Source organism: Aulostomus chinensis, chromosome 9 (genome assembly GCF_037954235.1).
Source record: "Aulostomus chinensis isolate RoL2024-O1b breed Wild chromosome 9, RoL_Achi_v1.0, whole genome shotgun sequence".
Lineage (NCBI taxonomy): Eukaryota > Metazoa > Chordata > Actinopteri > Syngnathiformes > Aulostomidae > Aulostomus > Aulostomus chinensis.
In genome coordinates, this window is record NC_141328.1 from 14,232,693 (window position 1) to 14,257,060 (window position 24,368).

At 39.3% G+C, this 24,368-nt stretch overlaps 1 protein-coding gene across 4 annotated transcripts in view; it reads right to left on the minus strand.

Annotated features, from left to right (window-relative positions):
• Positions 1-24,368, minus strand: part of LOC147255859 (paired box protein Pax-7-like) — a 66,525-nt gene that overhangs the window by 9,369 nt on the left and 32,788 nt on the right. For all 4 annotated transcript variants that reach the window (XM_086213890.1, XM_086213889.1, XM_086213888.1 and 1 more), the window contains exons 6-7: positions 14,428-14,593; positions 9,577-9,776 (exon numbers count right to left, since the gene is read on the minus strand). In XM_086213890.1, the coding sequence (XP_086070016.1) occupies positions 9,577-9,776; positions 14,428-14,593 (366 nt within the window). The remainder of the gene's footprint in view (positions 1-9,576; positions 9,777-14,427; positions 14,594-24,368) is intronic.

Here is a 24,368-nt window from a genome sequence, read left to right on the forward strand (position 1 = left end):
TACGGATGTAAGAACATTTAACACATCTTATACATGTATTTTTCTATTTGGGCTGTTGTTGCTTCATAAAGGCTGTTTGTTCTTATGCGATCAAAGGGTCTTACAAAAATAAGAGAAAAATGGGGGAGGAGAGAGGTACAGAGAAGAGGCATATACTGTACTGCAGATAAAGATGTGTAGAAGGAACAGGGATAGAGCCTCCAGGCCCCCGGGAGATGTCAAGCCTGACTTGGGTGAGGAAGGTGAGTGGTTTCTAGCGGTCTGACACTTCTTTTCAGGGCAAACAAGGAGGTGGCCTGTCACTGCAGAGCAGCCCATTGTTGGGCTTGAGAGTGGAAATTATTCAAATCTTCATATTTAGCATAAACTCACTGACATCAGTTCAAGGTACTTGAATCACTGGGTGAATTCTTCGGACAACCATAATATGACAAAACACCAGGGTTCCCACCAGTGACAGAGAGGAGCTGTGTTCCTTCTCACGCCTTGGGTGATATTAGCTTACAGTGTGTAAAAAGCTTGAAACTTTCATGCACCCCTGGAGACGTTTTTGTACACTGCACCTTCTCTTTTCTTGATAATGTTGAATGTGTTAATGCATATAGCAAAAATCTTTGATCTTAACTCCTTAACTAAGTTAACCATGCACTGTATAATTAAACAAATTACTCCGGTCTTAAGGGTAATTTTGTCCCACTGACTCCCACTTCAGTATAAAATCCTGAAACTGTTTTTGATTAATTATGGTTTTATCCTGGTCTAAGGAGTTCAGAATTGCATTTTCACAATTTTCAACCCAACAGAACAATTTTCTCTTGATTGGCTTGTTGGGATCAATTACAATCACAAGTTCTACATTGTTAGGTATTTATTTTGCAGGACTTTAAAATTATAAGTATTTTTTTTAACTATTTTTCAGCTAAATGTCGTATTTGAATGTTTCCCCTCAAGAACTTACCAATTCACCCTACCTAGCTGTTCTTGGTGTTGCTCCACTATCTCTGCCAAGCCATCGTCTACATCTTTTAAGCTGTGAGTGAGGAGCTTCACAAGTGCAAATGTATATATCATCAGAAACCAGAGGTTGCTAGCCTCTCTGAGGACATGAGAACATCTGCTTAGAATTAAACCTATAGCACCAGAAAAATTGACTCTTACACTGTTTATTCATTATAAATAATAAAATGTGTGTAAATCAAAGTTGGATGTCCAAATGACTGCATTAATGATTTTAATTGATACATGTCTGAATACCCAAAATGGAAAATAACTAAACTGTTGACGACTGCTAAATTACAAATGATCAAACATCCATCGATCCATTTACTACTGCTTATTCTGTTAAGGGTCACGGAGGGGCTGGAGCCTCGGTTCGCCCTGGACAGGTCACCAGTCCATTACAGGGCCAACACATAGAGACAGACAACCATTCACACTCACACCTACAGTCAATTTAGAGTATCAATCAGCCTTGTCCTCTCTTGATGTCTTTGGACTGTGGGAGGAGGCTGGAGTACCAGAGAGAACCCACACAGGAACAGGGAGAACATGCAGACTCCACACAGAAAGATCTCGTGCTAAAGCTGGGGCTTGAACCCAGAACCTTCTTGCTGTGAGGCGACAGTGCTGACCACTGCACCACCGTGCCACCCTTCAGTGGATCAAAGAATCCTAATTCAAGTTGAAGTGTGTTTAAAGTGAAAATCTTTAATGTTGAAGAGAGTAACAAATAAAATCAAATGGTACCTGTTATATCAATTCAAAAAAAATCCATTTTGAAATCAGATCATTATAGCGTAATAGGGAGACAAAATCATTATGTTTTCATTTCAATTTTGGGGGGAAAACACAAAAGGTGATTGTTTTTAATTGAATTGTTCAGTTGTAATAATTATCATTAAGAGTCATTCATAATGATTAAACTGTATATTTAACTGCTTTCACCTAACATTTCTGATGGAATCTGGATGGAATTATGCACAAAAAATCTTGAAAAGCTACATCTATCTTGTAAACTGTTTCACACAGCAAGGGTTAAAGCTCAGTACATACCAATATGAGGACACTCACTCTCTTACAGGGTGGAATATTTAGAACTCCAATCATCCTCTTTACTCCCTCTGATCCTCCTCCTCTACATGGACTCCAAATTAACTGTGAACATTTAATGCTTCTAGGCCAAGTGGTTCTTGATCAGAGCAAGCTGGGGTCAAGCCCAATGATGGATGGAAGCAGACAGTAGCTGTTTGCTCAAGCGGTGGGGCCCACTGAGGGATGTCAGGCTGACAGTGTTAATATCGGCTCTTCCTTCCCATAATGACATGTAAATAAACATGGAGATGGCTCTCAGCTGGAGGCTGACAGGCAGAGCACTGCTGTAAATAGCAGGCAGCTGGGCTCTGGGAGCCTCACAGAGACACAGACAGACTGTACACTACAGATATCTACATTTGTTAAGGGTGGAACACTTCAATTGCAATAATGTAACCTTGAAATAGAGTTAATGGCACAATATCCTGCCATGCACCTTCACTAGAAGCAGAGCATCTGTCATCGCCTCGTTCAGTTTCAGCTAAGGAACAAAAATGAAATATTTCTGCAAACCACTGATATGATATAACTGACAATCTTTTTCAACCAAAGATGCTCTGCTTTATAATTTCAGTAGAATACTCTACCACATATCTAGAGAAATCAGGAGCAAACCCCTTTTCTTGTTCAAGTAGAAGATAAAGGACATTCAATAACAAGGTTAGGCCAGAGCTAAAGATGGTACAGTAGTAGATTCCATTCTAATCACACTACCTCTCCCTTAAGATAAATCACATTCACCTTATATTTTGCTGTTGATCTGTGAAATCAACATTGATTCTACATATCTTTGGAGAGAGTCTGCTGCCAGCAGATATACCGTATAGTCTTACATTCATGTTATAGACCACAGTCACCATATTCCCTTCTGGAGAGGAGAAAGTGTCAAGCAGGAGATGATGAAAAGGAAAAGGACAACATCTTCTCACTTCCAAGACCTAGACTGCAGGTAAAACAAAGCATCCATTTTCATGTCTTCAGAAATATATTTGTAAAATGTTGATGTCATAATTGAGCAGTAATTACAATTTTAAAAAGGAAAAAGGAAAATTGTGCATTCAAATCTGATGTTTAATATAAACATGGGTCATTGATCTTAAAACTTTAAACAGTCTCTTGCTTAATATAGACTTATGTAATGACCTGAACTGTGAAATTTCAGGTACAGACCATAATGATATTCTGTATATTACAATATATTTGTTTGTCTGGACATTTTAGAATGAATGCACTGATATAATGACAATTTATATATTTATATTTCATATAGTATAAAAAGAAAATGTATTGTGTTAGACACCAGGATTACCAGTAAAATTCTAGGCCTTTTCTTAAGTATAACTTCCATCTCTGAACAGCAATGAAAAGTGGACCGTTATGGCTTTGCTGCAAACCACATAACTTCTTTTGTATCATCCACAATAATCTCTCTATGGTACCTCAGTCCGCCTTAGTACTTTCAAATATATAAAATTTAGTTCCATACACAATCTGAAATTTTATTTCAAGTTCAACAGGACAGGGACTTGTTTTCCCAACCACAACACTCATTACATTGTATAAATGACAGAGCGGTGTATTTGCACTCCAGCTGCTGCATCACGCACGTGCACAGCATTTATAAATATGTGTTTGTACATTTATATATACCTATCATATGTATACATGATTTCCAAGCAATTCACAGAAGGGGCAGTTGGGCAGTCAAGGTAGTAATGATGCACAGACTGGGATGTATAGTGTCATAATTGAGGGGATGTGGTTTTGTCACCAGACATACACTTGCAATTGTCCTGACATCTCACTAAAACACCCAGTTTTGAAACCAGAAATACACTTTGGGTTGTATATGAATTATATTCACACCAACACGATGAGCAGTCTGAGCTCCAACATTCACAACATAGATGGAAACATGTATGATAACGGACAGTAACTTCTGTGACTTCATCTCATCTCAGCTACAACTTCAACTTCTCCGTGTTCAAGCAACTTTGTTTTGCATTTGAAAAAACATCACTGTCCTCCACACTGCTATTATTACTGCTAATGAAGATTGTATACAAGCACAAGATGTAACACGCGGGTGCCATTTTAACAACACCACACACTTCTTTATCTGTACTGGATTCACATTAAGTAGTTAATGAGAATCTTTTCAAACTGAAGAACAACACGTGTGTGTGTGTGTGTGTGTGTGTGTTAGATTATTTTAGAATGGGGAAAATTCCTTGATATATTCATGCAGCAATATAAATTGCAGATGGGAAAAAGAATCGCACTGTCAGTCTTTCAAAACATGGTGCAGCCCTCATCAACACCTGCATTTCATCTGAACCACGGGAGCTCAAATAGCAACACTCAGTCAGTACGATAACTTCATTTCTAAGGGGGGGGAGCACCCTCAGTGAGAAATAAAGAAAATATATCCTGTAAACATTCCATTAGTGGCTATAATTTACAATCCTCTACTTCTCTGGCATCTTTCTTGAGTAGGTCTTGTCTTTTATTTATTTATTTTTTTAATAAAGCTCTTTGCTTTGCTTCTTGCCAAAGTGAAGCAGCATCTGTTTTTCAGCCGATTTCTCATTAACAAATAAACCCCAACCCCCACCCCATTCCTCAATATGATGATCTAAATATATGCGCTCATCCTTTTTGATTTGTTGACATGGGAGTGTGCCAGTTGACAGTGTGCCCAGTCAAAGGGCTTAATACTGCAAATTTTAATAGCAGCTGAGACTAATATTGACATTCAGGTGCACACAGCCGTGTCAACACACTGTGAAATGGGGGCTGCAGGAGGACAAGCACAGGAATGTTGTTTTTTTTTTTATTTGTATTTTTTAAGAGATGGGGGAGGGGGGCTTATTTTGGGCTGCTCCTTCTGCATTGAGGGTAACAGATTTTTTTTGGGGGGGGCAGTTGGTGGGGGTCGATACACTGGAAATGTATGCGGCATTTTTGTGGTATTGTGGTAATTTGAAGAAATAAATGGGTAAATGTGTGTGTTTACCCCCCCCCCCCACCAAACGTGCACGCACACACACACACACACACACACACACACACACACACACACTCACACACACGTCCTCCCCACACCCCACCTCCTTATCTCAGGCCGACAGTTGTCAGGAAACACGAGCAGAGGCCTGAGTTAGCGAGGAGGCAGGCAGGCAGGCCTGGGGATATGGATCAAAGAGACAGAGCTGGAGAACCAAAGCAGCTCTGATCCCCCAACACTGAAACCCACTCTATTCTATCCTAACTCGCCTGCTCTCTCTCTCTCACCCCGACATCAAATAGCAAGCAAGAGAGCTCCACCACTCCAAAGCAGGCTAAATCTTTCTCTCATAACAAACTGGAGAGGAAATGTGAGCGCAAGATGTTCTTCTTTACCCGTGATGCGTTGATGTGTTTGGGTCACTGTGGGAATAATAATTTCATCTTCAGCGCCAGGTCACTTAGATGTCTGACCTGACAAAAAGGGCTTAGTGATCTAGCATCAGTGGCTGTCTTACTGAAGAAACCACATGGAGAGCTTGAAAGCAATATAGATTTATGGGAATTTGTCAAAAAAAAATAGTTAAAATGAAGAAACAGATTTATTTTTCAGGCAGCAAGGAGGTTGCAACAATACTGATGGTGAAGCTGTGAAAAGGGAGTTCTATTTACTCATACAATGCCATCACAGGGACTGCCTTCTATACTGCCTTTCTGTCAATAAGACTCGGAATTGGCTACACTCTCCGTCTCCACATAAAAGTCAGCCTCCAATTCTTTTCCATTCAATTTGAGAGGAGGAGGCGCAGAAATGGCTTGCATGAATTACATTCCAAATGCAATATAGCTGTTTCAAATTGAGTTATTTCCTGTCAGACGTACAGCATATGGTCTTCCTGCGATTTTCAAGTGGAATCTTAGCATATTCACCCTACACAGTTATCTCATGTAAATGCCTGGAAACATGATGAAAGGGTCACCGGCAGTGAACCCGTAATGAAAAAAGCTTCAACTGGGACTTGGATCCATTCAGAATAAAATAAGAGGACAATAAACGTGGGATGCAGCAGCATTCACTGAAGATGCATTTCATGTCATGAAGGAATGCCATTTCAATCAAATGAAATTACTGGAGCTGTATTGAATGAAACGATGAATTTCCTCCACAGTCGGCTCATACATTAGCGCTCCATCCTAGCAACAGTGAATGGTTAAAGTAATCATGCCTTAAGATCATACTGTAAATATGCCCTAAAGCTGCAGCTTTTAAAATACAGATTTTACCATTTAAAATAAATACAATGGAATGGAAAATAGGAGAACAGATGACAAATGATCATTTTAAGATTTTAGCTTAGAAGCAAGAACAACGGTCCAACAGAAGCTTCCCAAAATAGTTATCCAGGAAAAGAATAGTAAACATAGTCTTGACAAAGAAGTTACATTTTAATCTCTCCGACTCTGAATTTCCCTTCTGAGTTACGAACACCATCATTTCACCAAAGAAAAATATATAAATAAACAGCATATCGTGAACCACTGTTTACGTGATGCTTGACTTGCACCCGTTGGAACCAGAGACACCATGTTATGAGTAGGCGCTTCATCCAAAGAAACTACAGATAAATAAATACGTTTTTACTCATATAGTGACACCATTCTCACTAGACACAGAGCTTGTGCAGTGCTTGTCCATATTTTTTAATTTTATAAAATGGAACTCCTAAATCTCTATTTTCTTTTATTAACTGAAAGATTTAAGTCTTTTTCTATACCACGTTAATACACAAAGTCAAATAAATGAGTAAGAAAAGCAAAAACCACATGAATGTACTGTATACAGCGTATTCCCTCAGTCTGGTAATCCCTGATTTTAACCAGTGCTATGCTCTTTCAGGATAGAGATTTAACTAAATGTAAAGGCAGCCAGGGCTCTTGATATATATGCAGGATTCTTTTGTAGTATTAAGTCCAACACAAAGATTAATAAACATGTTCTGAGAAAACACCTTACAAACACCCTTTTGTAGAAAATCCTCACATCTCTCCTTTCTTCAAAGGAAACAAGAGGAATTAAAATCAACCAGCTCCCCCCCCCCCCCCAAAAAAAAGTAAAACCTGCCAACAAAAAATGCTGAGTGAAAGAATAATGCATGCATTTGAGGCGTTGAATTAACTGTCTTACTCTCTGCAATCACCATTTCAATCTTGTCTTCTTGCTCGTGGTACACTTTACTGCCCAGTGTTGGTGATATGAGCCATTCATCTATTCTACCAGAGACAACCTTAGGCCTGAGCTCAACCGTCTATCTGAATTGGTTACTTCCAGATAGCAAGAGAGGATAACACAGAGCGTCCCTCCCTCGTCTCTCCTCATACAGACATGTGTCAACATTGATACAAGTTCCTATTCTTTGTGAATCAAACATAATGGTTTCCTATCTATCACTGACTGATCTGATTTTAGAGAGTTAGGATTCGTGGCATGACTGTACGACCAGATAATCAGACAGGAACAATGACAAACAATTCTAAAAATCCCTGGATGATGTCCAACACTGAAAAAAAGAAAGAAAAAAGAAAGGTCTACTCCCTGCATGTTGACCATGGTTATGGTGAAGGTTGGAGCAAGATTGTGGATACAAAAAAGAAGTCTGTAAGGGGGGGAATTCTATCTTATACTCTTACTATTGTCCATAAAATGACCAGTGTTTTACCGTATACCAAGATTTCAAAGGTAGAGCAATAACCTGGCATTAAAGATACAATTTGTAGGTAACTGGGAGAAAAAAACTCCAGCATTTCATACCACTTTCAGCATATATCAGAAAGTTGTGGTGTCCACCCCTGTTTTTGGAAGCAAGGAAATGCTATGTTCTTTAGCTTTAGAGACTCTTCATTCTCCAATAGTTTTAATTTCCATCAGTCACCTCCTGCATTCACAAGGTTTAGATTCCAGATTCAAGCTGTCTGAATTTGTTTTCCCAACAACGTCTTGTTCCTTCATGCTACAGTGACTCACTAGCACCTCTTGAGGAAAATGAAGAGAGGTGTTAAGGAATTACCTTCATTTGGAAAAGTGTTCGTAGTTGTTTGAGAATACAGAATCTGTGAAGATGATCGTGGTGGAAACAGCTGGCCATCAACATGATGTAGAGTTTTGCTACATCAGAGTTTATTCTTATTATGTGTTTTCATCTTTTATACAGCTCCTTTTCTGAAATGGCAAAAAAAAAAAACACCTAAAGGGAGCATTAAAACTTGATTTTTAATTTTGCCATTTCCATTAATCCTTTATCATGTGACACTTCAAAATGCACATAAAAACACACTGATGGAAACCAAAGTACTTCACTGCAGCCTTAGACAATAAGTCAAGCTTGTAAATTAGGCTGTGGCTCAGGAAGCGGAGTGAGTCATCCACTCATCCTGCAGCCACAGTCTAACTTTCGAGATTGACTTATTGTCTAAGGCTGCAGCACATCGTCGAGTGTTACTTCACGATGCTGCTACAGAAAATTATTCTATTATTAGTCAGCACCCTTGCATAGAATATAGCTGACTGTTTCTTCCTATACACATATTGTTTTGTGTGTTTTACGTCACTAGCAGCAAGGTTCAGTGTTATCATTTAAGTAACCGTTAATATAATCAATACGAAGAGTTTCCAGCCTGACCAAGATTTCTCCAACAGTATGTGCTAGTTAATTGACTCACATCAATCAACAGGAATCAACCAGGATACCAGTTCTAATGACATATCAAGAGCTTTAGCAGAAATAACAGAAAGTCTGTCGCAATCAATTTGTTCAAAGAATCCTATGCATGAAAACAACTCAGCTAACCACTGGGCTAAAAATCTGTTACTCCTTATCAGAAGAAGATATGCAAGTCATTTACATCAAGCCAAATGTTGCTTATGTTCATACACACACAAAAGATATGGTAATTGGGTATCAGCTACAATTCATTATAACTGCCTGCATTGACAGGAACATCTGTTAATTACAAAATGAAAGACATTGTCTGAAATGAATGATCACAGTCATTATTCAGTGAGATTATTTCTTTTCTCTCTTTTTCCCCCATAGAGTGGAAAGGATTTGTCCTTGAAATGAATAGCGATGTGGTTGAAAGTTCATGCCAGAACCATTAGAAGCCAAAGGCTCCAACAATGTAATTAACCACACAAAGTAATGGATGTGGGATCAAATTAACTCCAAAATGTCAGTGTTCAAGTTCACCCAAACAGGACTGTACAGTAATGTGCTGATTGACTTAGTTGAGATCTTCTTCCTGAGTAAACATTCCATCCAATCCCAGCATGACAGCAAAGAAGACAAGCAGACCAAAATATTGGGACTATTGGAATTATGGTAAAACAATATTGATGGGGTCAATTATGTCTAGTTGATTGCTGATGTTACCATGTCTGCATATCCTTGTGTATGAATATCAAAGAAGTTCTACAAGTATTACCTGTGGTGAGAGACCGTTGCTGACGGGGTTAACGTGGTTGCTCGGTGCTGCAGAGGTCATAAAGGTGTCAGAGTAGCTGGAGAAGCCATGACGGTTAGACGCCAGACCATAGGCGGAGCTGCTGTCAGTGCTGGACAGACCACCCTGGTGCATAGTGGATGGAGGCAATGGCTGAGGGCGGTGAACTGTTCCTCCACCGTCTGAGGAACGAGACACAACAGAAAATATAGGCAGGTGACAAATCAAAGAAAAATATCATCAGATGCTTTCACACATGTACTTCAACACTGAAATAATTGGAGCAGCAACTGCAGGGTCACCAACTTACTCATCAGAAGTAATTAGGGGTTTAATACTGTGCTCAGGGATATGGTGACACAACTATTGGGGATTGAACCAGCAACCCTTCAGTATGTAGACAGCCACTCTACCACTGAGCCACGCTGCCACCAAGTAAGTGAGTGTATTCTGCATTTCAATATAGCCAAATTCCCAGTGAAGTTGTTATATTATTCTGTTTTAATGTCAGACAATAGAACAAGTGTGAGATGGTGTCACAAATGTGGCCCACGGTTAGTGACACATATTAAACAACAGTCGCTTCAGCTTTCTAAACTCCTAAAAGTTAGATGTGATAATTGTTTAGAATTGTTGGTCAAAAATTATGGCTGTTTTGTGATTATGTGATATCGTCTCTATTAACATATAAAGCATCACTCATAGGGAAGTTGGAAACATTACATCTGTCCAATTTATACTCTTACTCAGCAGACATGCAGCCTCTATACTGACCCGCCTCCAGCTGTACAGAGTAAATACAGGGTGTTTACAGGGTGTGTGTAAAGTACCTGCAATCTGTCTAAAAGTTTGTCAAATTTGTCTCTAGGTGCCTTCTTTGAACAAATATTGCTTAAGTGGTCTGAAAATTTCCAGGTCTAATCAAAAACAAAATTGTCAACAACCCTAAATTGCACATCTGACTGATACCGCTTTCAACTGCATGCAGACAATGGGGTTGCTTTCACAGAAAGTTGGCCATCAGTGTTTTCATAAATGCACGAACTAGCTATCAGTTCTGGGCGGCCATTGTGGTGCCCCTTTGGTGATGCAATTGTCCAGAGAACAAATACATTGGTGACAATGCGTGAGCTTTTTAAAAGTTTAAAAAGGATGTCTTGGACAACGATAGCTGTTTTTATCAACCAAGGTTTACCTCATATATGACAAAAATTTAGTAGGTTTGAAGAAGTTTTCTTTGGTGACTGTGGATTGGCCATCCTACAATGTAAGTGTCGTTGGGAGGACTGAGTTTACCTGTCGCCTACATGATTATCGCCTGTTGCACCTAACTTGAAGGGCTGCTCTCAAGATTTTTGACTGGTTCTGCAATGCAGGTTTTTTTTTTTTATATATATAATCTCTTTAATTTCTTCCAGACACATTTATTAACAAATCCCAGGAGATTATAGCATTTAGAACATGGATAATTAATCAGCGGCCTGCAGGCCACATCCAGTCCGCCATCTGGCCCCCAGAATCTTTCTTGTAAAGAAAGGAATAGAATCACCATTTGTTCTTCAATAAACCTGCTCTCAATGAGCCACTCTGGTGTTGCAGCTAGTGGCAGCGCAGAGCATCAGAGCTCCTGAAAGCAGCATGCAGGGAGAGAGCAGAGATGAGGCGGACATGAGAAAAGTAGAGACAACAGTTTCAGCTGCAGCAACGATACATGAAGTGTTCAGGTACATTACTGAATGTACATCGTATGCATTATAGAAGAACTGTGAGCCTCACACGGTAGTTACATATACAAACAAGCATTTCAGAATGCTCTGTCTGTGGCTTCTTTGCAAGGGTGGAAAGTAACCAATTACATCTACTCTCGTTACTGTAAATGAGTAGCTTTTTTGTGTACTTCTACTTTTTGGAGTACTTTTTAAAATCTGTAATTTTACTTTTACTTAAGTATTTTTTTTTCAAGTAACAGTACTTTGCTACATTTTAAATTGATTCCGTTACAGAGTAAAATAAATCCACAGTTTCACAAAGGTCGCCCTGGCAACAGCTGCAGCCAGTGCGAGCCCCAGCCCAGGTGCACGTCAGTGACGTCAGCTGCTTACCGCGAGACACTGGAAACTGAGCGTATGACACAGAAACTTCAAAAATGAATTTGACTGAAATGGATACGGTTGGAGTTGCTGAGGAGGAAGGTGAAGATGAACAAAACGAAATGAATCCCCGGCCATATTTGACAGACATTTTTGAGTTCAAGAACAGAGACGGGAACAGCTTGGTTATGCAGTGTAAGCTTTGTCCCAAAGATACCCGCATATCTGCGTTCAAAAACTCGGCATCAAACCTGCGCAAGCATGTAAAAGTAAGATAACATTCCATTAAATCAATAACTCAGTACAGTAGCTAACGTTGCCATTAACATGTATGTTAGCAATGCTACCTTACAGGTAGGTAACTAATCGTTCAGTAACATTGGTGGCTAATGGTTTGCCACGCACACTCCTGACCCCCCCCCCCCAAAAGTAACTAAGTAACTTTTACTCTGAGTACATTTTAAGTGAGCTACTTTTTACTTTTACTTGAGTAAATTTTTACACGAGTACTTTCACTTCTACTTCAGTAAAATGTAATCAAAGTAACTGTACTTCTGCTTAAGTAGATTTTTTCTGTACTCCTTCCACCCCTACTTCTGTGAAGCATCGATTCAAACTGAGGCCAGAAAAATTTAAACTATCACATAGCCCAATGAAGCTGAACAAATTCCTGCATGCAACTATGATGTACAAACCAATTTATTTATTTATTTATCATAGTTTTATTTTTCTAAATTCTATTATTCAACATATACAGTAGTTCCATTCTGTTTTTCTACATGTCCTTTTATAGTCACCATGACTGTTACAGGTCTAATAACCAAAATAAGTTTAGTCAAGGGGGAACTATATTTTTTTAGTCCTTGCTCAGATAATAAAAGAGCATAGTAAATGCCAGTGTGAAAAAAAATGACATTAATGAATGAAACACAATGCCTTAGTTTTCAGCAATGTTGCTTTTAAGTGTCATTCGAATTCAGCTGTCCTCTTCTCAATCTGCTGGAGTTATTGTCCCTGAGGTTCTTCCTCAGAGCTAAACTCTAGGCAGCCCTGGGTTTTGGTCAGTGACCACAAAAAGTGGGGGAAATCTGATGATACACTGGTTTCAACCTCAGTGCTTAATCCATTCCTGTGTGCTTGGCCTCTCCACTTTTAGGCCTAAGTTATTATCAAGACCCACAAAACTGCACTATAATTTGAGCCCTCCTAACATTTAAAATCACAATTTTTTCCTGTTTTATTTTCTAACAGATCTTAGGTGCACTGTCAGGCAACTGGTGAGGTTCCTCAAATGAGTATGTATCTGTCTACTACCCAGAATGATGAACATGTCACCCCTGGTTCAGATTCTGCTTAGTTAGGAATGCAATTATTAAACCCCTTCAGCAAAAAACAAAAAATATTATAGACCCTAATTTATAGAATAATTTCAAATTAATCCCCAAACTTCAAACTTACTCATAAAAGTTTGAAATTGTTTTGATTTGTTTTTAGGGTTAGAACGTTTTGAGACATTAATTCAGGATTCAAGGCAAATTACGTTGGTAAGACAGCATGCTTCATGTTGGTGAAGCTTCTGTTTTAGTTCAATTAGATGTAAGTGATGCATCTGTTTCCATTGCTATGCTAAAGAAACATAAATACTTCTCACCCCAATTATTTTACTCAAATTAAATCACAGTGAGTACACTGACCTGAGATACTGGATGCCTTCAGACTTTTTTAACCTAAATATTGGTATGACAGTCTGAGGTTGTTATTGTTAGACGTGATGAGGTTGATGCTTGCGCCTCAAGATATCCTTGCTGATCAACTCTACATGAACAATGATGTTAACCCAGATATGAGTCCATTTTTTTATATCTCAGTTTTTTTACTGCAGACTGTACAAACATGTTTTACAAAATTATACAACCAATGTGATTTTCTCTACACTTTTGTGAATCATCAGACTACAATAACTGTTTGAAAATACCAAAGCCAGACTCCTCAAAAAAACTAAAAAAAAAAAAGTGATAAAAAAAACAAACAAATGGGATACACACTTCTCCTGTTGCAGCAACGCTTCACTGATGTCAAATCCAAAACAGAATTGATAAAGACTGATGAGGAGAATCACTAATGCCATCAGTATCAGTAAAACCTACTTTGTGCTAGCAGGACTTGGAAATGCTCTACAAACGTGAGCAGCAGAATGACACCATACTGAAGCTTTCAGGTGAGCATGAACTGACAGCAAAAGATTATGCACAGGATTGAAGGTTAAGGAGATCAAAATAATGAAAAGGATGAATTGAGGAGGAATATCATCAGGAAACTTGCTCGAGCTGCTTAACAGACTTAATGTAAAAATTGATGAATCAAATTTTCGATACCATGAGGAAGAGGAGGAACGAATTAAATTCTCTGATTCCAATTTCTCAGGACTTTTAGAGGCTTTTAGCAGCTACATATTCACATCCTCTTAATTTCTATTTTGGAAAAGCTGTCACATCAAAGGCCTTATACTGGCCACCAAAATGGTGCTACCTGAAACTCAATCTAAGTTCTTTTAGTGGGTTAGGGATCTGGAGTCTAATGTATAGACAAAAGCTTCAAGAATGCAGGGTCATGAGGGTTTACTACGTGAGCTGATGAGTACATCAATTTTAAGTACTACTATGCAATCGTTGCTTGTATTCCTATTCACCTCATTTTGTGAGCAAGCAATGTATATTCTGTATAAATATGTTATTTCCACTACCTTGGGACAGATTGTTGGTTGGGTAGCTTGACTCTGGCAGTTGGTATGTAGGAAGTGTTGGCATCCCTGTGGGAGGAAATCCACTTGGCAACAGGTGGTTGAATGCTGCTAACTGATTAGCTCCTGCTTGTTTTCGCCACCTGGCCCTGCGATTGCTGAACCACACCTGGGAAAAATGAAATAATTGTTTAGAAAAAGGTCAAAACATCAGACAGCATTGGTTTCATTCGTTAGTCAATGCTTTTGTTAATATTAGCTTTCAGTGGTATCACACGACATGCAAGCTGCTTTTGAAGGTCAGCAAAGAGCTGTAATGTGTAGAACGTGAAGAACTGGACAGTTGTAATAGATAGTTTGGAGTTGTACCTATCAGACAGAACCATATGCAGCAGCAATGTAACAGTGCTGTCATGGTATGCCAACCAGTGGATTCAGATATTACCAGGCCATGAAATGTTGGTTATCAGTTGTAATCAAAAGCATATATTTAAAGTAGCCCATCTGAGGTTCAAGCAAGAAATGCCTTCAAGCAACCTTAATAATTATTAAGAGAGAAAGTCAGTGAACCAGATAATGTACATATATAACAAGGATATAGGTCAAGGCAACTGCAGACTCTGAGAGAAGCAGGTGTTCGTTCCTTGTTTGCTGCTGCCATTTACAAGCGTTACGTCATAATTAAACTAATCTTATAGAGGAAGTTAATGACTGTTTTCCTATCCCTAAAGGAAGGCTTCACAGCATTATTTTCAGGAGATTAATTTGCATGTCATTGTATTTTTCCTATTTAGTATATTTTTTTATATCTATTTTTTCACACTGTTGTCATAAGTACTTTCACAATAGAGGCTTGTGATGCAAAGAATCAAGTGCATTTTTTTAGTAGAATTTCAAAGATGCTGAATTATCGTTTTTTTGTTGTTGTTTTTTTTTAGAAAAATGAGTCAACACCTATCTATTCAAACATTTTAATGACCTGTAGATGGTTACCACAAGGTCTGCCACAGCACATATTTAATGAAATCTAACTTGATAAGGAAACACAAACACAAACACACATGCACACATACACATGCAAATTCACACACACCCGCAAATTCACACAGTCATAAATTACAGTCTGCCTGTTCTTTGGTCCTCGTGATGTCTGGGGCACCTGATAAGGTAAGTGTTTATACCAGGAAAGTTCTCCAAAACAAGGTGTACACACACACACACACACACACACACACACACACACACACACACACACACACACACACACACACAAAACCTATGAATACGGGCCAACACAGGCTGTGAAATGAGATGCGTATTGCTTAACAGCTCTCTTTTTTCACTCAGCAGGGTGTTAATTTCTAAGTTCTTAATTAAAACCAAAAGACAGATGCTCAGAACAAGTATCAGCCTGTTGCTCTGCAACAATCACACTCCCATTGCCTGCACTTGTATCTTTTCCTCCTCAACAGACACTGTCCCACATGAGGTAACAGCATTTTAATCATTTAACTCGTACAATACAATACACTTACATGAGTTAATAAATGAACACATTTACATATACACTCTCTCTCTCTCTTTCTCTCTCTCTCTCTCTCCTCCAGAGCCCTGGCAGAAACCTATGTACTGCCTCCAGCTCTCCACCCACCCACTTTCTCCAAGAATCCTCCTCTTTCATTTGGAGCAAATGAAAACATGCCTTTCAAGTGGAGAAGTTCATTTGGAAGCCTATTTCTGTAGAGGAGACTTGAATAATTAGGGCAGGTGTTTTGCCCTTAGGTGCTACTACAAGAAAAGAAGAAGAACATCCGTACTGATCAACTCAATAGTCCAACTCCATCTGCACCCAAAGAAATGACATAATTTCTCAATCTGTCACCTCCTTCCAACCACAGAAAACTCTCACAAGATGTCATTGATTGTAGTCAGAATGCATTCTTGCACATGTACACCAAATGTTCATTTCATTTCAGTTTATTACGTTGTCATACTGGACTGTGACCACGACTAAGTAACTAAGGCCTTAACATCTACAGCATTGCCTTTGACACCACCCTATCTAAACATGCGGGGGTTTTACTTAATATTACTAACATGATGGACATTTGCACTCTTAAACTGACATTAAACTGACACTACAAATGCTTTTTTCCATGAAAGTGGCGATCTACAATCTTCATGGCGATCCACCCCTGACCGCGCATTCAAAATCAGTTTTAGTTATCAATATCAAAACTAACAATCAAGCTTTTTATATAATTTTTTGGTAAACTGGCCAAGATCAAATCAATTGAGAACAAATTTTTATTTACAATGATAATCAGGCCAAGGTGATTATATCTGTTATCTTAATTTCTGAACTCAGTCAGAATACGTAAATAACACAATCAGCCTTATACCTAAGGGTAGGAGACTTTCTGTGAGAACTTGATTCAGATAAACTTCTAAATGTATACATCAATGGCAGGCTGAAATGCTGTAAAGAGTTGCTCATGGGTCACTTATATCTTAAGTATAACATTTTATGTTCTAATGACATAAAGATAAACTAGATATTCCTCTATCAAGAAGATGGTTTTGGCCCCAACCAAACATGATGCTCTGTTGATGACTGCAAGAGGACAGGAAGGGTGATGCCAGCAGAGCAGCTGCAACTGCTCATGAATCTTTGTGTGTGTGTGTGTGTGTGTGTGTGTGTGTGTGTGTGTGTGCGTGCGCACGCATGCGTGAGAGTGTGTGTATACGCAGTGAGACAGAAATCAAACAATTACAGTTGTTGCCAAGGCTGTAACAAGAACCCAAAAAGTGCAAAACTTTAGTTCTCAGATCATTTCAACGACAACCTATTTATGAAAGAACTACATTCCAAATACTACTGCTTATCCAAAAACTACTAAACAGGTAGTTTCCAGGATTACAGAGGATTGGAATAACCATCAAACTATCTCAATTTTAAGTTCTTTTGGCAAGCATTTCACTGATATACTCAATGTAAGGTTTTACAAGTTTAGTGAAGGTGGCAGACTACCTACATATTTACAACACAGCTGATCATATATTTGTGCCTTAGAACTGTTTTTTTTAAGAAAAGCAGCCTCTTCTGTTCCTTTGATGCCTATAGTAAAGCATGTAACACAGTATGCAGAGATGCACCATGGTTTCAACTACTGTAAGCAGGAATTAGTAGTAGACTGTTCAAGGTCATGGTGAGAATACAGAATACTATGTAACCATGTCACACCCTGTGTCTTTGTTAGAGGGCCTAAATGGGAGTTTCATGTTTGCTCTACTTAGGTTAGACAAAGTGAAAATCTCAAAAGCATTGGCGCAATTCACACTGCAAATAACATTGAACAATATTAGATACAAAAACGGTGTAGCGAGATGCTACAATGCCAAGATACATGATCATAGTTAACTTAAGACATGATTATCATAATCATTAAAATTGAAGCTTTTCAAAAAGCTGTTGATCAAATTTGTTCTTGTTTCTTGTAGAAAATGGAGACTGAGTTCAAACAGTATTCATACTAAAGCTGCAATCATAGGCGATTTTAGACCTTTTTAGGGGGGCTCAAGCACACCCTGAATTACATCAAAGCACCCCTAAAAAACATTTAATCTTAAATGTTATATCTTGAGTGGTGATAACAAGACTGTGCCTAAAGCATCAAAGATGTGACTATATATATTGGTTAGGCTCACTTGCCACAATGAGATCTCTTGCGTGCTTGGAAATGGAGGGGCAAGGGAAGGGGTTTGGCTGTAAATAAAAGTTACTAAATATCATTTAATCCTCCAAACTGTTGTTTTAAAACAAATAGCCAAGGTAGTGTTAAAAATCCCTTTAATTCTGTCTTTGACTTTAAACAAGTTATCTAGTTAAGCAAAAATTCGTTGGTTACAGTATGAACAGTCTGTGATTTTCTATATCTTTTATCTCACTGTAACCTTTCGATTTTAGACATACGGTGCTTGACAAATTTATTAGACCACTACAGGTAAGGTTTATGCCAAAAATTTAAACTGCCCAAGATAAAAAGCATAGGTAAATACCAATATAAATTTTTTATGTTTCTTTAATAGTTAATACACCAGTATGTAGAAGCTCTTGAAGCAAAATGATATTCTTAATGCTAAAAAATAAAAATGATTGTAATGCATGAATTTTCAAATTTACTGTTTTACAAAAAAGTGAAAAAATAGTAAAGCAAATTGTCATTATGAATAAGATGTCAAATTGTTGTTTTTTACTTGCATTCCTAAACAGAAAATTTAGTTTTAGTGGTCGAATGTTTCGTTGTTTTGCTTCATGAATTTCTGACTTCTCAGAGAAGTCTGGTGAGCTCAAATTTGGGCACAAAAGGGTGATTTCAGTTTGAAATACCACTTTCCTGTTCAAAATGGTAAAATGTGGAGAGCTCACTGAAATGAAAGTCTGGATTAAAGCCCTTCATGATGCTTGATGGTCTTTGAGACAAATAGGGAAAGACTTACAGTGTCAAGTATGCTTTGGAGTCAGCTGCCCAGACTGATACTTTAAATATGTGCCGACGAAGAGGCAGGAAACAAAAGTTAACCGAATCAAATGTCAGACACTTCAAGATTTTAAGTACTAGAGATGTGCAAGCATCTGTTCATCAGGCAGAGATGAATGCCTCTAGATCAGAGTCTGAGAAAGAACGACCATAAGCAGATGACTGACAGAACAAGGCTTAAAGCGAAGAATAGCTACTATGAAGCCATTATTGAAGCTGGCAAACATCAAGATCTGCCTCAGATTTGCCAGGGAGCACAAACATTGGACTGTTGATGATTGGAAGAAGGTACTCTGGATAGACGAGTCCAAGTTTGAGCTCTTCGGTCAGCATTGGCATGTTTCTGTCCACGGAAAAGCTGGAGAACGTATTGATGCCAGATGCATTGCACCCAAAACAAAACACAGTGGAGATTCCATCATTGTATGGGGTTCCATTTGTGCAAATGACATGGGTAAATTTGTGAAAATTGATGGTATCATGGACAAGAACAGGCAACATAACATCTTAGTGCATCATGAACTCCCTTCTGGACTGAATCTTATTGGTCGTGGATTCATACACCAGACAATGACCCCAAGCATACTTCAAATCTGTGTAAAGACTATTTGACCATGAAAAAAGGAATCTGGAGTCCTGGAACTGACAGACTGGCCAAGTCAAAATCCAGATTTACATCCTATTGAACAAATTTGGGTTTTAGTAGATTCAAAGATCTATTGCACCAAAGTTTCATCTGTGGGGGATGGCTCAGTGGTAGCATGGCCATCTAGAAACTGAAGGGTCGCTGGTTTGATCCCAGCGGCTACAGGTGAGAGGTGGGTTTCACCCTGGACAGGTTGCCAGTCAATGACAGGGCCAACATCTATAGAGACAACCATTCACACTCACAGGCATACCTATGGTCAATTTAGAGTATCCAATTAGCCTCGTCCCCAACTGCATGTCTTTGGACTGAGGGAGGAAGCCGGAGTAACCAGAGAGAACCCACACAGGAACAGGGAGAACATGAAAACTCCACACAGAAAGATCCCGTGCACGAGCCGGGACTCAAACCCGGAACCTTCTTGCTGTGAGGTGACAGTGCTAACCACTGCACCACCGTGCCGCCTTAAAATATTTACATTTTCTCATTTTTATGACTAGTGGTCTAATAAATTTGTTACACCCTACATGAAGACATCCCTTTGGACTTTCTGCTTTTCACTATCTTGTGAGTCAATTGTCACAAAAGAATCATAGCGATAATAACCTGAGCACTAATCACAGTAGCAATTAAAAACCATTGTCTGAGACAGCCCTACACATAACTGTGTAGATGACTGATTATGTAATGACAGACAATTCATCTATGTGTGGCATGCATGAATGGTGTGTATCTGGTATGTTGTGTGTGTGTGTGTGTGTGTGTGTGTGTGTGTGTGTGTGTGTATCTGGTATGTTGAGTGTGAGTGTGTGTGTGTGTGTGTGTGTGTGTGTGTGTATCTGGTATGTTGAGTGTGTGTGTGTGTGTGTGTGTGTGTGTGTGTGTGTGTGTGTGTGTGTGAGTATGTGTTTTCTTGAACTTCCTCCATAGTGAGGACCAGAATAAAGTTTGTGGGTTTTTTGTGCATTTGTGTGGGCCACACTGGCCAGCTCTGACTGGGGGACCTGAGGCGCTCCCAGGCCAGCATAGGACATATAATCCCTCCACCTGGTCCTCGGTCAGCTCTGTGGCCTCCTTTAAGCTTGATGTGCCAGGAAAACCTCTCTGGGGAGATGACCAGGAAGCATCTTTACTAGATGCAAGAGCTTTGCCCTCTGGCTCAGCCTCTATTAATCACAGCAGTATGGTAAAGCGGATGGCAGTACCACTCCTGCTGCTTCGATTCTCTGCCTATCCCTCACTCCATCAGTCCATCAATACAGCTCAAACCCCTGAGGTATACAAACTCCTCCAATTGAGGTGAGGACTTATTCCCAACCTGAAACCACTGGTTTCCCTCAGAGATCCATGGCCTCAGATTAAGGGTAAATCCACACTAGTACAGAAGGGGCATGGCACATTTCTGCCACTGAAGAAGATTATTCAGGTTTTTTAAGAAACACTTTGGAACCGACTAAGATTTGATTCTTAAGATTTTTGTTTGTTGTTTGTCAAAGCAGTATGACCAATTAGTCATCTGAAGACCACTTCTTTATGGACCCTGTACACTTGTAATGAGAACTCACCTCCCTGATTTCAAATAAATGACCATCATGTTCAAAGGTCTGCTGTTATGCTCTCAATACAACAAAACCCTACAGTTTAAAAAAATAATACAGGGTGCTGCAGAGGGGTTTTTTTTTTCATTTGGGGGCTAATAAAACTCAAGACTTGTGTTTCTGTAAAGCACAAACAAACTTGTGCATTTTGAAATCCAACATTTATCATGTGGATATATGCTTTGAGATGCCAATCTTCATCCCAGCTACTTCACACTCTGCTGTTAAGTGATTCAATGAGAGCTGAAGGTCACAGACTAATGGTGCGATCAGGACCGTAACATCTGCAGAAAGCAGTGATGCCATCCTCAGCCCACCAAACCCTGGTGTTCATGCCCAAGAAAAACAACGCACATTTAGTCATGCTAATGTGCATGCTGATGTATGCAGCTCTGGGTGGCTTGTCAAGAAGAAAAAAGGTGATTGTCAGTGCTTCTCATCTCCTGCACCAGCTGACTATATTTGCCATCTCTGGTCCTATTAGTTCAGCATTTTTGCATGATATCCTCATCTTTGCCCCAGTTTTCTTGGTCAGCTAATAGCATCAAATACATTATAAAAAAAATTGTGGTCCATCAGTGTTTAGTCTGTTTCCCCCTTAAGTCAGAAATAGAAAGCAGACCATGAATTAAGATTGTTTTGATTTTGCTCCTTTGTGACTGTCAGTAAATAGGATGAGCAGTGTCACAAAGGATCATTCAGGGGGCTTCAGGGGAAGAGTTTGGGCTGGTTTCCATGACGTAGTGCTTTCTGTTTTCCTGATTCTTGATTGATCCACGTTGCTGTAGTGAATTAATTCTCCCAGGAATGGTGGGCTTGAAAGTGGTGGGAAAAACAGATTCTAGCCAAGATGTTTGGGAGTGAGACATGCATGAGGAATGCAGCCCCCATCCCACTGCCAAGCACCTAACAGCTGTTGTTAGAGCTCGACAGTATTTTCCCCACCACTGTGCCACTGTGAAGCTGTCAAAACTAACCAGAGACCAAAGGAGCTCTTTACTTGAGATGTGAACAACTGGCACAATGTGTGTGTGTGTGTGTGTGTGTGTGTGCGTGCATGTGTGTGTACTGTTTAATCTTTTCCTGTTCTGTATCTCAATGACATGATCTGTCAACAAATATCAGCACAAACAGTAGAGGCATGAATGTGAATTCTATCCAGAACCCTGCAATCAGGGCCAAACTGGGCAAACAATGTCCTTTGGCAGCCCAGTCAAAATATTTGTCAGGGGTCTTGGCCTCACAATGGCAAAATGAGCATGAAAAATATAGTTTCAAAATAAGAAACACTGCTGGTCACTTGCTCACTACAGAGATGAATTTCTTTTCCTCTTAAATAAAATGCAAATGTTTTAGCATATCGATAAAATGAATGAGTACAATTAGCACAGTTGCAACTGCAATTTGCACAATTACCAAATACATAGGTCTTGCTGATCATTACTATGTTGCTTCTCAGGGGATCAGTTGTACTCCTCAAAGCATGTTGGAATTAGGTTTGAGTTATCCTGTGCACAATAGTCCATCATCACATTGTCAAGCTCTCTCCAACATATATTCCACTGCTAGCACTGATATGAGATTTTTGCAACATTTGCTAGATGCATATCCTGCTTGGCTGGAGAAACTAGAATATCACTCACGAGGGGGAGTTTCTTCAATCTTACATCAATCAATAAATCATTACACATCCTGTCAAGATGGACAATAAGTGATATTCAAAAGTCTGGTTATTGTTCAACAAAGTTATGGAGCTTTCAGTTTATTTTACAGTTTCTATTTTACAGTACTGTGAAAGTGTTCTGTTTTCTGTGTTGTACTTCCTTGTAAGACCTTTATAGTTACCCGAAATATAAATAATTTACATGTATATTTAGTGTTGATGGGAATGTGAACCCATTTGGCTAAAGTGAAGATATTCCACCAGTGCCTAAAGATCATTAAAATAACTGTTTGAATCAGAGGCAATGTGAGGTAGCAAATCAACATTGCATATTGTTGATATCAATCAATCAAGTCTATAAATGATCCTGTAGTTAAAGCGGTCCATATAAATCATGTCCAGGGCCGACTTAAGGCATAAGTGATATAGGCGGTCGCCTAGGGCGCCACATTGACTCGGGGGCGCCGGGAAAAAATAAATAAATAGATAAAAAATAAAAATTCACCTATGGGCACCCCATCCTTTTTTTTCTGGAAGTGAAAAATGAACAAATACAGAAAAAAAGAGTGAAAGCAAACAAGAAAGAAAGAAATACACTTTGCACCCTGCCCCTGCCCCTGCACCTGTACCCTGCGCACTGAGAGTGGGGGATGGGTCACTGTCTGATATTTACATTTTACCTGCATTTCATAAAAATGAAAATGTCCAAGCCTTCAGGTGCGCAAGGGAGGAAACGAAGGACTCGTCTCTGTGCTGGTCCTATTAGGTCTTAGTGCAGCTTTTGATACCATTGACCCCCATATCCTTTTACAGAGACTGGAACATGTCATTGGCATGAAAGGAACTGCACTAAACTGGTTCAGGTCATATTTACTAGGTCGATCTCAGTTCGTACTAACTAATGATAACCCCTCTGAAACCACTGCAGTCACTTATGGTGTTCCACAAGGCTCTGTGCTTGGACCAATCCTCTTCACCCTATACCTGCTTCCTCTAGGTCACATTATTAGGAAACACTCAATTAATTTTCACTGCTATGCAGACGACACACAGCTGTACTTATCAATGCATCCTCATGAAATGAATCAGCTGACTAAACTGGAGGCCTGTCTAAAGGAGATAAAAACTTGGATGACCCATAATTTCCTTTTACTAAACTCTGATAAAACTGAAGTCATTGTCCTGGGCCCAAAACATCTTAGAGACACCCTATCTAATGAGATAGGTACCCTGGAAGGCATTACCTTAACCCCCAGCAATACCGTAAGGAACCTAGGTGTTCTCTTTGATCAGGATCTGTCCTTTAATGCCCACATTAAGCAAATTTCTAGGACTGCTTTCTTTCATTTACGCAACATTGCTAAGATCAGACACATCCTGTCTCAAAAAGATGCAGAAAAACTAGTCCATGCTTTTGACACTTCCAGGCTGGATTACTGCAATTCCCTCCTATCAGGCTGCACCAGTAGGTCCCTAAAGACTCTCCAGCTGGTCCA